Raw genomic sequence first — 18,482 nt, forward strand, 5'->3', positions numbered from 1 at the left:
TTCCATTCTAGGATTATTGTAAACAATCATAATCAATTACTATAACTTTCCGTCAACAGTTTAAGCATAAAATTTTTAATAGTCACAAGTCAAATCTGGGTAGGAAGTCGATTTTCTCGTCAAATCTCTCAAATATTTACATTATAAAGCACTTCGTTTTCTTCATTTTTTAGTGTAGTGGGGGTTGGTATGGCAGGGGTGGGCAGAAGGTACACCATTTCCGGAAGCTCGCATGCGGTGTAAAGATGTCCGTCAGATATGTCCCGGCTGTTGAACCTGGAGAGAACTTATCTCAGTCAGGACTCAAGAGAAGAAAGCGGGAAAATGCGAGAAATCACGTACACGCCAGTGCACCGGAAGCCGTACTAAAAGCTTGCATAATTGATTGGTTTGTCTCACCTGCTTCAGCGCATGCGTGATGCCTGTGGGGCTCTGCGTTGCTAAGGCACGCCGGCCAGACGACATGCCAGGAGACGGAGGGAGACAGGGAGGTGTGGAAAATGGTGGATGAGTGGAGTGTGGTGTATCGTAGAGAGCTAGTGTGTTTGTGGGCGTGTGTGTAGGTGTGTGTAGGTGTGTGTGTGTAGGTGTGTGTGTGTGTAGGTGTGTGTAGGTGTGTGTGTGTAGGTGTGTGTGTGTAGGTGTGTGTGTGTGTAGGTGTGTGTAGGTGTGTAGATGTGTGGGGGCGTGCTAGCAGCCAGACTCAATGACTGACAGTGTGAGACATAAAAGAGATCATTGTCTTATTTCCTAAGTCCGGTCGCCTGCTGTGGATTTAGCGATGGAGATAAGGCAAAGCCTAAAGGGCCGCGAGATACTCCCCAAGTTCATAGTTCATAGTTCACAACCCAGTTCAGAATCCCATCGCTACAGCCCCAGGAATCTCCAGATTATTCTGTCGATACCGACCCCCAACCATATCGTAACACGTGTTGTTCTTTGCTATTAGAAGAAATCGCTAACAACAACAACAACAACAACAACAACAACAACAACAACAACAACTCTTGCGAAAGTGACTCGCTGTCTCGTAAAGACAGAACAAGAGGATAAACCCTCCTGAGCCGGGTTGCACCCCTACTTCCACCCGGTCCTGACACTGACTACACTCTGGCATACATTACAAACACGCGCTCACGAGGTGTACGTATGTACACGATATGTACACAAGAATGCGGCCACGGAAAGCAGCTGTGGATAGTTTCCATTCTGGCATGCCAGCCCCGCCACTAGCAGACTTTAATGACATATTTGACTTCCTGCTGAGACGCATTTCTTATTCCCTCCCCGGCTACAGGGGTTCGTCCTTTCTTCCTAAACCTCTTGGGAAAACAAAACATTTTTCAGCTTCGTCCTTCACCTTCTGCACGAACGAGGAAAGGAAAGCTTCCAAACAGAAAGGAAGGAAGAAAAGTTTAAGAGAGAGGAAGTGAGAGAATGAGAGCTGGATACATACAAATATATATATATGCACCCTACAATCTCCGCAATCTAAATGTCGAGGTCACCCAGATAGCACGGTGATGTGGTGTTCTTACGATTGTGATACCAGGACTGGAGCCAGCAAGCTTATCTTGTTATCACCTTCTCGGGTTTCCCAGGTTCCTACCCCACTACCACTACCACTACCACCAGTGAACCACGTGTTCCTGTGTCTGACATCAGCCGCATGCGAATTGCCAACCTCTCTCCTCCTACATCTCCTTCCCTCTTCTGCTTGAGGGTTACAATTTAAATCACACTTCTCTATTTCTCTCTTCTATTTCTCTCTTCTATTTCTGCCCCCCCTTCTCTCTCTCTCTCTCACACACACACTTACTTTCTCTGTCATCTTGTCTTGCGCGTGCGATTCATTCCAAAGACGAATAGACATGTGCGCAAACCCGACAGAGCGAAGAAATTCCAGAGGTTTCCATCTGCAGCATCCGAATGCTTAAGTCCTCCCCCTATCCGACATGATAGGATATAAAAATATCTGACGACCGACTCAATATCTTTACACCTTCGTTTACAAGAAAAAAATCCACATGCCGAGGGATGCAAGGTATAGGACCCAGCATCCTCCCGCAAGCCGCAGAAGTCGCACCTGCAGCTCCGTCTCTCGACAGGATTCCTTGCCATCAACACACGTTTAAACCTTTATTTCTTTAAGAGATTATACTCCTTTGTGTCTTTACTTACTCAAACAACCACCTCATCATCCCCCACACCAAAAAAAAAAAAAGCGAAAATGAAAAAAAAAAACAAAAAGCTGCTGACTTGGTGGAGCATTCATCCTTTCTTCACTACTGATGACGACACAAACACCGAGCCACACACACGTTTCTGTCTCAATTCCAAGTATAGAACTGAACATAAATGTTAGACTGAGCGGCTGATGTGAACACTTTAATGTACGAACAAAATAGCAACCATTCATGCTGCTCGGCCCTGTGAATGCTGTCAAAGTGAGGCTATGAACAAAACAGATGTAGGGGGCGCTGTTAGCCAGGAACGTAACCCCCACGTAGCTTCAGTTTTCACACTCTTCACACGTCATTCAACTGATGCCATAATTACCGCGAGCCCCCATCACTCCACTTCCTCCTCCCACATCAACACCCTCTCCCACCCTCGCCAGAGAAATGAAGAGCTTACATAATCGCTTAAAGCGTCAAACGGATGCGCATGCGCGTCAAACGATCGCAGGTCGATGACGTGAATAACACGTCAGGTTCGATAACTCTTCGATCCTGTCCAGCGGCCATCCTGTTTCGTGCGCCCAGACTCCACGTGTGCAATATTTCTCCCACAGTTCATCTCTCCTGTCGATCCGAGGATCGTGGGGTGGGCGGAAGGGTTTGCCGGGTAGGAAAGGGCAACAACTGTCACGGTCTAATCGGAGCGCGGAGGGCAAGGAAGGTGAATGAGCGAGGGGTGGGTGGATGGAAGCACCTCGTCCTGAGGCAGGAGGAGCACGTCCTCCTCCGAAGTCGGAGCAAAGCAAATGCATGCTCTCCCCTTTCCGCCCAATGTCAAACGGCATTTTGAGCGGCCGTCAATAAACACATGTTTATCGCACAAAAGCTCGCCGGCACTTGGCAACGGTCCCGCTAGTGAAGCGTGCACCACGTGACTACAACTTGCCAGTCCTTCGCTTCTGTCCAGCCAGACACGGTCTTAGCAGGTTCTTTACTGTGAAGGGGGACAAGGGGTGGGATGGAGGTGGGGGAATTGGCAAACATGTCGTTGATCAATCACCGCAGCATTCTGCACCCTCCCTAGGGTCTACAAGGAAAGAAAGAAAAAACAAGAAAGACAGATGAAGTATGGCTGGGTAATGCATACGCACGCTTTCGGCTCCGCAGTTCAGACAGATCCCTGCTTCAGTCATCTTTCTTTGTGTTTCCTCTCAATTCCTCCCTTCGCTCTATCTCTGTGGCTCTACAATCTCATCTCCACTCCCCCCGCTTCTCCCTCATTCCCCCTCCTATTTTCCTCCTCTAGTTCTAAGTTTCATTTCTCCACTCTGCTGTTTCTTCTTCTTTTGTTTATTTGCTTCTCATTTTAGGATTTTGTTGTTATTTCTATTATGGATGTTCTCCTTTGGTAAACTGCTTTGCCCAGTTCGCTCTTTCTCGGAGGTTTATGCGATTTTTTAGCTGATGCATGTTGAAACTCACATATCTCGGTAAATTATGTTTATGTTCGTTCATATATATATACACACACGGTTTCTCACGTCAGTTAGTCGATGTTTTTAACTTTGCTTGTAATGGAAACCTATTTTGAGAAAGTTCCATCATTCAAGAAGGACAGGGAGGAAAAGTGAGTGAAAGTTGAAATGGAAGTAAAAGAAAATAAAAATCGACAAAGAAAAACGAAAGATTAATAAAGAAACAGACAAAAAAAAAAAAAAAAAAAAAAAAAAAAAAGAAGAAGAAGAAAAAGAAGAAGGAGGGAGCCAGTTCTGTCTCGCCACATTGATTTACAACTCTGCTGTCTGACGAAAGACGCAGGAGATCATTAAAGTTTGTTTATACGAGGTCTGTAAATGATAAATTATGCACTCTGAACATTTCATCCTTCTCTCCAACTGTAGCTGCTACCCAGTATCACGTGACTGCACGGCGGGTGGACAGCGGCAGCACGGTCCTGACGAGCTCAACCATCTTCTCCTTGATTAGAAAAATCTGTGACAAAGTGTTCCACCGAGGCAACGAGGGGAAAATAGAAGTTTGTGGAAGTCAGGGTAACGGTACTTGGAAGATAACCGATGGCCGCGTGCCAGGGTCAAGTTGTGTGGGAGGTCATACATCTCTCACTATACCATAAAACTGCTCGGAAAGGTTTGCAGGGCGTGTCGGCACTTTATGTATGAACAGGAGATAGGACAACTGATGCGACTGGGCACAGATACACTGATATGATGGATGGTTGGTTGAGGTTGGTTGGTTCCAAACACGATCATGCACGCAAATATCCCAGCATGCTTTGCATAGACAGAGACAGGAATTTTCGCTCCCCTTCCTAGTGTATGCATGCACACACACACACGCACACACACACACACGCGCGCACACACACACACACGCACACACTCTCTCTCTCTCTTTGTCTCATCCTCTCTTCCGCTTTTCACTCTTCTCCCAACGGTTTCTTAGAAAACCATTTTCTTGAACAGCCATGCTCTTTATCTCATCTTACTCTTGTCCACATCAACCTCTGGCCATTGTCAGCACCTCCGGGGTCAATCCCCTTGAACCGGCGTGTGATGGGCCAAGCAGGAAGTGGTTTAATAGCCGCTGTGCCGCAGCCAACCTTCAAGAAACGCCAAAGACTCTTTTCCGGCGTTGAAAACCGCTTTTCATGGCATTTTACGAAATAAAAGCTTCAGTCTTAATCTAGCTGACGGAAGTGCATTAGTGGACACGGTGTGGAACGCAGCTTTAGAAAAGAAAAAGAAAAGAAAACAGGAAAATCGTCAGTCGAGTTCTGGACAGGAACAGCAGCACCCAGGGTACACCTTATCTTCATTATGCACCCGGGTAAAGGTCATGAACTTTGTGAGTTTTGGTTTGATCATGTTACCATAGTCTCACCAGCACTGTTGTGAAAGTATACAACTTACCTCAGTTTCACCAACACTGTGGTTTCAGTAACATACCATCTTCTTCGGATTCTTCCTACTTTCTTTTATTTTCTGTTCCAACGGGTCTCTCGAGGAGTTACAGATACAGGCGACGATAGGTTAGACAGTAACGTCCAGTGTTGCCAGACAACGACCATTCCAGACTGGCCTCAGCATCATCAGGGAGGAGGGAGGCGGCTTTTAGTGAAGGGGAGCTCACCACGAGCGGTCGTTCGGAAAGCGAAGTAACGATAAAAGTAATGGGAACACGCCAAGTCTCCTCTCGCCATTCACGGGATCGTCACTGGACACGTCCTGTCTCTTTCATCCACCGCAAACCTCCATCCTCCCGCCACATCTAAACCACCCCGACCCCCAACCCTCCCACCCCCATCAACCTATTTCTTACCCTTTTCTACGATCTTCTCTCCTTTCATCTACTTTACTGACAGTGTGGCGATGCTGATAGGAGAGGACGGGAGGAGGGAGAGAGGAAACAGATTCAGACACCCATCGATTCAGCTTAATGGCCACTTTCCAGGGCAAACTTCAAGGTGGGACTATAAAAGAGGACAGGAGAGTGTTTCAGCTTACTTTTTTTTTTATTTCATCCTCCTGTGGACGCCGCCGTCACAAGGAACTGGAGTGGCGCTTCATCGACATGGCGAATGGCATCAGGGAGGAACCACGTGACGTGAAGTGACGAGATCACAGACTGACTGTTTTGTTCTCGTCGAGCCTGGCAAGGACCCTGTTCTGCATGGCAGCTCTTCATGTTCTACAGAACACCGCAGCTGACTCTACATCATAGAAACTGACCATCTTACAGAAAGTCTGATGTTCTTCACACAAATTCCTGATGGTCTTCACAGTAAGTCTGAGGTTCTTCATACAAACTGCTGATGGTCTTCATAGAAAGTCTGATGTTCTTCATGCAAACTGCTGATGGTCTTCACAGTACAGGATGACTGGAACCTGCCGTCTGATGTCCTTCACAGTCTTGACTGACGCTCTTTGCAGTAATGCTGACGTTCTTTATAGAAAATAAGTGCTCATACTAAACAAATGATCACAGAAATTAGCCATGTATATGTGTGCGTGATAGTAAGGTGCTGAAAGTGTGATCATCATGTACCTTCCTGGTGTATATATGATTGGTAAACTTCAAGTATTTATTTATATTTATTATTTGCTTTGACAAGAAAGACCATTACCACGATTACAATCATGACACAAGGATGTTCTGCTTTCTCAGTAGAGAAAAGCCGAGGTCGAAGGTGACACTTTTACAGACATTGCCCTTTGGTCTGATGTCGCCCCACTCAGTTGTCAACGGTTGTCACGCCTGCTGTTTGAGTGTCTGAATGTTTGCATGACTGACATTTTCAGTGCTGCTGAGGACCTGAGCGTAGGCCGATGATGTTTGTGATGATGGTTGATGATCGATAAAGATGCCAGCATGACTTGGCAGTCAGACGACTTGTGGGGGGAAAGGGCAGATGATGGAAGTAGAGTGGAATCCGCGACCTCCACCAATGTCGGGATGGGCAAATCAACACAGATCGACAGCCATCAAGCTAATTAATACGCGGGATTTTTTTCTTCCGAGGCAATATTTTGAATGTTGTGTGAGTTGTGGTGGTCTGGGAGCGTTAGGAACGCAACCGTTAGACCTTTGGCGGTTTCAGACAGCTGCCAACATGTCATTCTTAACTGAACAAAGTGTCGAAGCATTAAACTTTCAAATGCCTCAATATCCTTTTGTATAAAGATTGAAATTAGATCGGCATGTTGACCAAAGTTTCAATTTCCCGAACAGTGTTTTCAAAAACAATGGTTTGCTGTGATCTTCACATACAACTTTGTCAAAGGTAATCAAACGTTCGACATCTGGGTAAGGTTAAGGGTCATACTTTCGATCGCTGTTTCTCTCTGACAATGTTGCCGCTCGTAAAGGCCTTTGATACCCTGAAAAAAATATGGACAAACATTTGAGGGAAGTCTGGCAAAGTGTTGACATCACTGTTGTACATCAACTTTGCCAGACTTGGTCAAGCGTCCGCTACAAAGGGTCTTCGATGCAAAGAATGTTCTGTCTGCTTGCAATTCTCATAGAATTGACCTGTGGTTCAGAAGCGGGTAGATTTTGTTTATGAGCATGAGTGACGGGTAGATTTACTTGACGGGTATTCTTTCTTCTGCGGCGATGTCAAGACGTCACGTGACACGATTTCCTCCCTCTCCAGGCTTCTCTCTAGGTGGTCAGGGATTACTGTGGGTAAATATATTTCTCCCTCTCTCTCTCTCATATACACACATATTTCTCTTATGTATATATATAAATCGCATATTTTTTCTACATGTACCACGCACACGCGTGCATACCTCATTGCTTACTTGTATGCAAGCACACATACAGACACATGGACACAAACACACACACACTCACATCGTCATGCCTTTGCAGTGGCTCAGACCAATGGTGATTAGAGTTTTACATTTTTTTATTAATTCTAGCTGTTGCTACTCCACCATACACACACTGCATCGTTCCCCGCCTTCTTTTTTTTAAGGTCACGTGGTTTTCAAAACTCGGAAATTCCAAGACAGCATGACCTGGTCATTCTAACCGCTTTACAACATGACGTCACATTTAATTTCCAGTGCACGTGAACACTGTATCTACCTGCTCACGCATTTTTTTTTTTTACGAGCATTTACAGCTCCGACAATCAAACACGAAAAATATTTACATAATTACCTGTCTTATGGGAAAGCTTTTTGTGGATGAAAACGGAAAAGGATTGCAGCAGCTAAAAGTAATGAAGCATTGTATACCTGTGTGACATTTTAATAGTGGGAGGGAGGGGTAGGGTGCAGGAAAAGGAGGAAACGCGAGTGGGTTCCGAACCAAGGAATCTGCTGCAGGATGTTCCTTTGTTTTCGGCGCTCCGTGCTTCCATCAAAGAGAATCTTCGATCAGTTGTCGTGCTACAGGGTATTCAGAGCGACTGATGAACAGACAGGTTTTCAAAGTTTTTTAATAAAAAAAATTTTCGCCTCTGTAAAACATTCATTGTGTAAATAGAACCTGGGTTTTATCATCGACCTGTCGTGTAAATAAGAAAAACAAGAGGATGTCACAATAAAAACAACTTTCCTTTGAGGTGTAGAGCAGGACATTGAGGGGGAGAGAGGGGAACTGAAGATGTAACATCGAGGTGTGGACACAAATACACACGCATTGCCTACTTACACACAGACGAACGCACATACGCTACCAGGAGCTTGCAGGTACTCCCCTGACCCCTAACCCTAACACTCATGACCTCCCACACATCACCACCCCTCACTACCCTCATCTAGAAGGTAGGTCAAGGAACTTAACTCATCTTTGCTGACTTGAATTCTTGGCTAAGTTGAGAGAGAGAAGGAAGACAGGACACAGAACTTTTGGTGTCAAACAAAAAGTCGACAACGTTGACGTCTTCTCTGCTGATGTTAACGGTTAATTCAGGTCCAGCCCCCTGAAGTGATGCGAGCCACAACCTCCCTCGCCCCCAGGTTGTTACTCGGATAACCCCTCACCCGTGACGTCATGTCAAACGATATTAATATCAAGAACTGTTATCGATAACAATGACAAAGAGATCATTAGTGAATTAATCATCTGCTTTAGATAACAAATGGTGGAGAAGGGGGTTGGACTGACAGATGCCATGCGTCTTGTGGGAGGATCAACGGTCGTGACATAAACTGTTTTTTGATTGGCACAAAGAAACACGTGGCAGTGTTCTCGACATTGATGCTGAGTCATCAGGCAAATAGCTTAGGTGCAACCTCTGTGACCTTTTCGTCAGCCAGACATCTTGATGTGGCGTCTACCCTGCGTCTAGCCCCAGTCACTGGAGGGTCTGCAGGGAAATAGAATAGATATGATAGAATATAATTTTTCTGACTTCTCACCTTAACATCAGCTAAACAAACGCATGGATGATTATGAATCGCCAGATGAGTTAACAGTTGGTAGTCATTGATGAGTTGGGTGGTTGACATGACAATGAGAATCACACTACAGGTATGAGACAAGCAACCTACTCCCCACCCCACCCCACCCCCACCCCCGCCATTTGTCACTCCCCAACGCAAGAACCGTTAACCATGAATTGTTTATTAGAATATCGTAAATATTCGCTTTAACGGGGGCCACAACGCAATTTCCTTCTGTTGGTGTATCGCATGAATAATTGAGCAGCCTGACCAGAAAGCAAACCACGGTTACACTCAAACAGACAAAGCTGGCGAGGAGGAGGCTGACTGGCAGAAAACTTACTCTCTGGGGGGCAAAAAAGCACAGACAAAGAAGCAAAGTTGGGAGGCAAGACATTGAAGGATGGTGGAAGGAGGGGAGAAAGTTGCTGGAAGTGAGGAGAGTGCGGGGGGGGGGGGGAGGAAGGAGGGGTAGCATGTGCGACCGCGTGTTTCCTGCAGTGTTACGTCACCTACCTAACGGAACCGCAGCGCGAGATAAACGTTTCCGCTGAGCCAGCGCGGACGCCGGGTTGAGTGCGACATGATGGAGGTTGAGTTTGTGACAAACAGGATTCTGTCGATACAGACTTTTATGGCCAGGTGCTGGTAATCAACATTCCTTTAGTGGACAAGGGGGGTAAACGGCAAGGACACAGGCTGGTGGGAGGGGGATGAGGTGAAGGGGAGACAGAAACATGGAACTGGCCTCCCTTGTTGTTGGACCTTGTTGCTCTGACCTTATGACCCCTGCTTCATGTGAACATGAGATGCGTCTGCAGACGATACGAGGTGTGTAAGAATGATTAGAGGCAGAACTTTCTGCGGCGCGTGCCATTGCCACCGAGGCTTCCCAAGCATCACCGCGGCTCGTCTGCTGTGGCACCAGGTCGACCCCGAGACAGCTTTGGTTCCAACAGCAACTCCGCGCTTGTGTGTGTAGGAGGAGGAACAGTATTGTTTCTTATATATATATAGGGGAGTTGGCAAGCATATCACGGCGAAATTTAAAGGCAATAAGCTTGACAGCTTTGTGTATATTTATTAATGTATATCTTGCAATGTCGCTAATCTTCAGGGTCCATCCGCCAGTTGTTGTATCGGAATCAACGTCTGGCAAAGGAGTTGGAGCGGACACTGGAGGCAGTTGTTTTTTTTAGTCGCGATGAGGCCTGTGTGTCTCACTTTTATACCCACGATGTAATGGTGAGGTCTAACTGATTACACACGGGTCATTTGTCTGAAAATTTGAATACGAAATGTCGACTTCATACTGTTGAGCTACGTGTCAGAACGGAAGTTCTCTCTTGGTATCGCTTACAATATGACCACAATATTTTGTTTCTCGAGTTTTTAGGCATTAATCATTCTTAAAACAGGTAATACTAGTTTTTCTCCTTTTTTAATTTACTTGTGCAGCAATTAATAACACAACAGTGACCTTTTTCATCCATCTCTTTACGTTCACATGTTTCGGTAACAGCAACTGAATGGCTGACAGACTGACCCCCACATCCGCTGACCACCGACCAGCGCGTGTGTATGTTTGTATATGTGTGTGTATGTGTGGGGGTAGTGACTAAAAAGAAGATGACGAGCAGCAGGATATTCACAGGGTGGGACACTGGGTGCCCAGGTTCCCCGCTCCCCGCCAAATGCACCCTGTAACCGTTATTAAAGACATGTCTGTATATAACCTCGCGACGGCGTGCAGAAAAAAAAAAGAAGACATTCTACGCCAGAGGAGCATGTGGCTGGCTTTGAAGTCCTCGTCAGACACCGGCCATGGCGAAGAGGAGAGATAATTGTAGTTGCCATCCCACGCGAGTAAAATATCTTTGATGTGTAACCTTACAAAGAGGTTACGTCGCTCCTGGAGGCGCAGGCGGGTGGAGTTAGGGGTGTCGACAAAGAGAGAGAGAAAGACAGAGAGAGAAAGAGAAGGAGAAAGCTGGATTCTCTCCTAGAAGCGAAGACAGCAGAGCAGCCAGCTTGGGGACACCAGCATCTCCATGTTGATGTTGATGTTGATGATGGTGCTAGTTTGACAGATGTCACGTGTTCACTCCTCCCTCTGACTGCAGCGCTTCCAGCGGCGGACATCTTCAAGCCTTATCAGCCTCGTTTTATTGCAAAGCCATTGTCGCCAAGCGATGTTTACGGCAGCCATGAAACGCAAACAAAAACTGTTTCTACAATAATGCATGCGTACACTTTACTGCTGGAGGCTGGGGTAAGTCTGGCGCATGCGCTGTCGCAGCTTCCGGTCGTTCTTGAAAGAAAGCGCAGTGTTTATGTTTCGGACGTTTGCATGCGTAAGTGTTTATCTTCAGACAGACAGAAAGGAAGAAAAACAAAAAACAAAAAACAGCTGGACTCTGAGCGAAGTATTGTAGTCTACAACTAAGAATAGTTTATGTTTGTGTTTATGTTTGTCCGAGCGTGAGTTCGTGTTTATGACAGTGTGTGTGTGAGAGAGAGAGAGACAGAAAGGTAGGCAAAAAGTGAAACAAAGAAAGTGAAGAAAAGTTTAAGGAAAGAAAGAAGGAAGAATGTTGTGTACCGAGGTATGTTTCCGTGGGCGTAGTGAAAGTGTAGTGTATTCACGCAGCTGTGCATGTACACGTGTGGGCTGCGTGCATCGATTGTTGCTGGCGAGAGGACGACTTCTATTATTATAAAATCCATTCACTTTGTGTTCCATCCCAACCACTCCAACCACCACCACCACCACCACCACCACCACTCCCTGCACGCCGGCGTCATCGATTAATCACTGCGAGCTGACTTTTCTCGCCCGTCGTCATCACCTTTACCGTTACCACCTTCACCGGCCATGTCGACCACGTGACCTGTGCGGAACCAGCGCCTTTACACGGCCACGATAGTAGGCTAGTGTTTTATAAACATGTTAGCTGACTGCTAGCAGGCCTCGACATTTAGCTGAGTGGTTACAGCACTAGGGTCAGACCCCGGAGGTCCTTTGACCGTGTGCGCGAGAGAACTTATCCCAAGTCGACCCTGGTGTCGGGGTGCCTCTCTAGGGTATGTGTGTGGGGGGGTAGGGGGTAAGGCAGGGAGGGAGAGGAGATGGGCACCGCCCTCACAAACTTCGGTTTCTAACACCTCACTTCCCAACAGTCGAAAGGTCAGAGAACTACATTGACCTTTTACCTAGCTGATCAGGGATAATGCAACGTGCTCACTGAAAGCTAGAAATCAATGGGGGATATGTTTAAATCTTACCAGGTATATGCTGCTGATTATTCTGTTCTATGGATGATTAGAAGAAACAGGCGACAGACTTGTAAACACAGTGCTTTAAAATATTCAGCCGCCGAAAGAAAGAAATCGTGAGCGATGTGAAGTGGAGGTGAAGTGGAATGGGAAGAGATGCGAAAAGAAAGAAAATTGACTGTTTTGTCTCTCTATGTGTATATACGTGGGTGTCTGTGTGAGATGAGATAGGAAGGTAGAAGGAGAAGATAAGAAAGAGACAAATTTTCAAATATCTTCGTACAGCCTTTCTGTCTCCTCCTCTCTCATCATCACATAATTTTTTTTCACTTTTTACTGATGGTTAAGATTCAAGTTAATTTCAGTTAGAACTATTTTTTCCATTCCACTCCACTACCTCAGTGGATCTCACTGCGAAGTTCAACGCCACAGAAAATGTCGAGGGGATGAGAAGTAGCCTCGGACACTAGACTCACTCTCTATCAGGTAGCGACAACTCTTGAGAGACGAAGGTCAGTAACCACCTTTTGTTTCTCCCCCATCTGTCCCTCCCAACCCCCCTCCACTCTCCTCTCCAGACGTGACGACGTGCCGTTGGTGGCGGCCTCTTCAAAGGCCTGTCCAAGGACCGGTAACGACACGTAACCTGAGCAGCTGCAGGTGAGAAGCCAGGTACGACCACCTTTCCCTACGACTGAGTAGAGGTGGTGGTTGCTCGTGGTGGTTGGTGGACTCCGTCGTTCTGCGTGACGAACGTGATCTTTGATGCAGAGGGAAGTCTTAGTGAGCTGTTCCTTCAACAATCCCTCCTTCCCTGCCTCCACACCCTCCCCAACCCCACAAGTCGTTCTCTCGCAAACAGAATTCAGACACTGTGGGTTTCGACACTCGATGGTCGAGGGTTTGTGTCTGGGTTAAACCCTAATGAGATATCAGCTTCCACACATTTCTAAATAATTTATTTCTTCTCCTCTGTTAATCTTTTACGATAAACTTTTTTAGTACTCACAGTTTGGCAGCACAACAAAGAGTGCGTGTTTGTATACGTTTGAGGAGAAAAAATGTAGTTTGGGTGGATGACAAAGACTAAGACATGACAGTCATCCATCACGCACTTCGCCGATTATTTCACCGGCGCCAGTCACACAATTTCTTGTCATGACATCTCCTCCTGGGAAAGGGGCGGATGCTTACAAGAAATAAAAACAAAATAAAATAATTCCTTGTCGAAGTTTTGACATGACCATTAAGAATTCGTTATCAATACACCTCCTGCATTTAGCTGGAGAAGATAAACTAAGTTCACTTTGATGTCGTCCTTACCTGAAAAGAAACGGAGTTAACAAAAGAGAAGAAGACAAGATGGCGAGAAAGACCCATTACATTCTTTGAATATTTCATAAATATTGCGGCTATAAAAAGTGTGTTTCGTGACAAATGCAAGATGGTTTCTCTGGATTAAAAAAAAACAATTATGGATGTGCTTCCTGTCATTTTGCTAGAGGGAGGTTCGCTACAGAAATAAATGCGGCAGCCATGTTTTGAAGGAGAGAAATTCAGCGGTGAAGGACAAAAACATTTTAAAAAAGAATTCCCGTGAATATACAAAAGGTTCTTTTGTATCTATCTGTTTAACTAAAAATGTGTTTACACACGCTTGTACAAACCTCCATAGTGTCACTACGGCCATCTTCTCTTTCAAACGCTATGTGCTCCGTCTCTGACTTTTTTCTCAAAGAGTTAGGAAAGGGAAGTAATGCAGAGATGTTCAGGACGAACAGTGTCTATCATTTGTGAAATAAGAAAAAAAAAAATAGCTTGGAAGACAGAAAGGAAATGGGACAAACAGGCAGAGTGAGAGATCATTTTTTTTATTTTTTAATGATGATAATAATAATTGAAAAATGTGTAAAGCGCACACACACTCCCAAGGAGCATGCTCACCGCCTAAGAACAAGAACTAAATATGGACAGCACCAAAGGACAGGAAAACAAACAAATAACATATGAACTGAAAGGCAAACAAAAGTGTTTCCACATTAATGTATTCGAGCTCTGTAGTTGTGGTGCAGCCAGTTCCCAACATCTGCTTCATAAAATGTCGAGATGGCCGATTTAAAAAAAAAAAAAAACCAGCAGTAAAGCAAGTGAGAGAAACTGGCCTCAGATCACATCACTTCTTGCCAACACCTTCTCACCATCATTGTATTTTAAAGTGCTGTGGCCCCCACTTCTTCTTCACAGAATAAGGTTTCCTGTGCCTTTCTTCCCTTTAATGTTTTGGTTAGTTTTATTAACGTGATTAATTTATTTTATTTCTAACATTTCTTTTTCATTATTTAAGAATTGTAATTTAGTGTTGGAATTTTCTCAGGCTTTGCTACAGAACTGCAATCACATTCTCAGAACTTCATGAGACCAGTGAAAAATGGTAGAATGTAGTCAGAGAACTGTCATTGGATGTTGGAATAGTCATCACATGAGGACTGATAACAGTGACATTAGATCGTCCCATAGTGTTACTTATGAAATAACTGTAGTATGATAATATGCAACATAACTTTCCAAGGCATTACTTTAGAACTTAAAAATAAAAATTAAGTTCAAAATTGTTTATTTTAAATTAGAGTTCATTGACAGCAGTACTTTTTTTGAAAGCCTCCCAACTTACTGTAAGATGAAGTTAAAATATTTTTCATGAACAAACTGGCAAAACTCTCTATTCATGTTGAGATATGACTAAGTCTCTATACATGACTACTTGAGATTTGATGAGTGAAATTCTTTTTCCATTAATACTTGAGTTTTGAGAGGCGAGAACTTTCTTTACATACTCGAAAATTGACGAACATTGAAAACACTCATATGTCTTGTCCTTCCAGACGACAACCGACTTACAGATAATAATAATTTTCAAGAAAAGGAGACGTGGATGTGTGATGGCAGTTTATTCCGTTGGTTGCAGCCTACTCGGGATACCAAGAAATCCTGGCGCTGCACAGGCCCTCCCCTACAGACATGGGATCGTCCACCCTGCTGTTCATCCCGAGGTAGAGGACATACTCCGGGTACAGCAAGGAGGGTGATGAGATGTTAAACAGTTTCTCCGACTTCAGTAACAGTAATTTCGTGCCGTTCTCTGCCATAAACTCCTTGTCCCTGATGCTGAGGCTCATGTCGTACCCGAGGTACTCAGGTTCAAAGTGCAGGAGCATCTGTTTGCTCTCGTTGTAGGATTTCTCGAACTTTGTCTCGTTGCTGGACTTGTCTTCGGAGTAGATGGACATGTTCTTTTCGTAGAGCAGTACCTCGGACATTTTCAGTGACGTGTTAGCTGGTGAAAGAAGAAAATAAAAAAAAACCAATAGTAATCAGTCAGAAAATTAATATCGTAAAAGTTCTTCGATTAACATGTGTAAAAAAGCATAGCCATAGCCTTGGCATGTTTCATTGATGATATACTATTAGTAAAGATGACTATGTCAGAGCTGATTAAAGATTGATTTCAATAGACGAGAAAATATTTACTTAGTAATAGTTGTTTATTTATGAATTGATTTACAAGCCGTTAATGCTTAAGATTATATCTAGGAAACATTAGTGATAGCTATTTCACAGACAAGGTTTGGAGGCTAAAAGAAAGAATGATTTAATGTAACATAACCATATTGCTACTATCATTATACAATTCATTAATCAATAATTAAAATTTAAAAATTTAATATGAATGGCAAAATAAAGATTTAGAAGAGAATATATAAGACAGGATGATGTTACATCACCGGTGGGTGATAGCTCGATAGCTAAGTCACTCATAACAGCTAAGCACACTCACTCACACACACGCACACACGCATGCGTTGACAAACAGCCAGACACAGATATAAACAGTAGTGTCATCGTGAAACATCACATAGCATCTCTCACCACACGAGCGCAGCATGTCCATGAGCGAGATGTCCAAGCTGCTGTTTAGGGGCATCTTTGAGGACAAATTGGCAACTGAAACAAAAATGTGTTTGTCTGTGGGCTGCGCTTTACAGAAAATGACAAACCTACAATGTCATACACAGTAAATAACAAACATAACACAGCATACACGTGGAGCACACTGTAGCAGCAGGTAGAGGCATGATGACCATTTCTGTCAGACCGTTTGTCCGTCTGTCTGCCCTCCGTCTGAGGCTCCACCTCGCCATCTTTATGTATGAAGGACTAAGCCTTATAGTCAACAATCACAACCACTACCTACAGGCATTGAACAACCCCCACAGACTGCAAGCCAATAACCAGTTGGGAATCCCACCAAAGTAACACACCGATCGTAGGCGACAAGCCCAGTTGCAGGATGGCAAGACTTTAAAGCATGTCCTCCTGTTGTCCTGACAACAGGTAAAGGTGGGTAGTGAGTAGAGCACGTGTAGTACAGTGACTCTAAAGAACTGAGACTGCTAATTTGTAGGGGGAGGGGCTCAAAACATCTCGAAAACAAACAGCCCAATCGCCTCCTAACCAACCTTATCAAAGACTCTCTTCTGGAAAACGAACAAGACCAAGAAGAAGACCGAGAATTATAAGACAACAAAAAAGTGGATTCCATCTTACCACAGCTCTCATTCTTGTCGAGCTCCACGATGTGGAAGGGGACGCCCCGGATGATGCTGGAGAAGGTGAGGTGGATCTTCAGGTGCTTGCGCGTGGAGTTGAAGGTGAGCTTGAGGACACCCTGCAGGTCGCAGCTTCTGTGGCAGGTGGACGATGGCGGTTGGTACTCCCACTCAAAGCCGTTGGCGGGCGTCACTGGAGATCCAGAGGTCAGTCCGGTCTGCAAGTCAATGCTAATCTCTACGAGAGAAGAAAAAACAGCAGCCTTATTTGTTTGTCTTTCTTTCTTTCTCTATAAATCCATAACTCTTTACAGCTCATCCTTCGAACACAAAAAATCAGTTGGAACATTTGATTTTTTAAAAGGTCAAAACGTCATTATGTTGTTGTAGTAGTAGTAGTAGTTGTTGTTGTCATAGAAAAAGCGTTGGAAATTCTGTGGTTTTAATTTATAGGTAGTATTACAAATGAAACAGAAGATGTAAAAAAAAAATCATACAATCTACATCAAGGCCCACCCTATACACAAACCTATGTACTGCAATACAGAAAAGTAGAATAAAAATGTCCTGATGGACAAAAAAGAATAAGAAAGAAATTAGTGACACTAAACTGAATGTTTTATACAGCTCACTAACTGAATATCGACGCAAAGATCAACAATCAACCAACCAATCAATCAATCAATCAATCACCAGATTTTCTAGCTGGACAGTTTTCCTCTCTTGATAATTGCTATATAACCAAGAAACCAACTTATTAAAATATTAAAATCCAGAGTATCTAATCAACGGATTGCTGGCTTACCCTGGGCTGCTGTGACAGCAAGTCCACACACCACCACGGACAGCGTCAACAGCGACATCTCCGCTTTGTGCCACCACCACTCCAATGTGGACAAACAAGCAGTTGTGGAAAGAGGCATCAAGCATGCGCATGACCGAAATATTCGAAAATAAATAAATAAACAATTTTATAGATGATTTTCGGTAACATGCTAATTAACAGCAAACCTTAACTGTCGTGATGACATGTATTCAGACTTTCATGAAATCACAAGATTCACCACAGTCAAAGTATTACAAAATAAGAATTAATTATAAACAATCTTGTTCCAGCTTATTCGAAAAATCCGTTAGTTTGTCAGACTTTAGATAATTCAGGTTAAGGGGTTTTTTTTAAAAAAAAAAGGTTGAGGAGGGAGAGGATGGCAGATACAGAAAACAAATAATTGTCAATGAGTCAGTAAGTTGACATAAACATTATGAAGGTAAGTGTCCTACCTGTTTATACAAAGATGGCCGACTGGTATGAAACATTGGTGGAGAGAATCCTCGGACCTAATATAGGCTCAGTCCCAGGTACCCTCTCTGAAAACCAATGACTCATTGTCAACTGCGGGGGTTTTAATTTGCGATACAATTCGAGTCCAGTTCAGGTATTTTACTGTTTTGAACTCGACACGTGATGCAACTAATGACTTTGGTGCGACAGCAGGCTG

General features: G+C 44.3%; 1 protein-coding gene across 1 annotated transcript; it reads right to left on the reverse strand.

Moving 5' to 3' along the window:
- Nucleotides 1-14,403: 14,403 nt before the first annotated feature.
- On the reverse strand, nt 14,404-18,351 carry LOC112562845. Its single transcript, XM_025236397.1, has 5 exons — nt 18,265-18,351; nt 17,789-17,867; nt 16,982-17,221; nt 16,304-16,378; nt 14,404-15,710 (listed from the first exon to the last, which is right to left on the reverse strand). The coding sequence occupies exons 1-5, from the start codon at nt 18,298-18,300 to the stop codon at nt 15,343-15,345; spliced, it is 798 nt and encodes a 265-aa protein (XP_025092182.1). The 5' UTR covers nt 18,301-18,351; the 3' UTR covers nt 14,404-15,342.
- Nucleotides 18,352-18,482: the final 131 nt, after the last annotated feature.

This window comes from Pomacea canaliculata, linkage group LG4, assembly GCF_003073045.1.
Source record: "Pomacea canaliculata isolate SZHN2017 linkage group LG4, ASM307304v1, whole genome shotgun sequence".
Classification (NCBI taxonomy): domain Eukaryota; kingdom Metazoa; phylum Mollusca; class Gastropoda; order Architaenioglossa; family Ampullariidae; genus Pomacea; species Pomacea canaliculata.

Excerpts from the sequence above, each read along its gene's own strand:
- LOC112562845 (XM_025236397.1), bottom strand. The coding sequence starts at position 18,300 with ATGTTTCATACCAGTCGGCCATCTTTGTATAAACAG. Across the intron at positions 17,868-18,264 it reads GGCCATCTTTGTATAAACAG|TGGTGGTGGCACAAAGCGGA; the intron begins GTAGGACACTTA and ends TCCACATTGGAG. Across the intron at positions 16,379-16,981 it reads CGACAAGAATGAGAGCTGTG|TTGCCAATTTGTCCTCAAAG; the intron begins GTAAGATGGAAT and ends TTTTTGTTTCAG.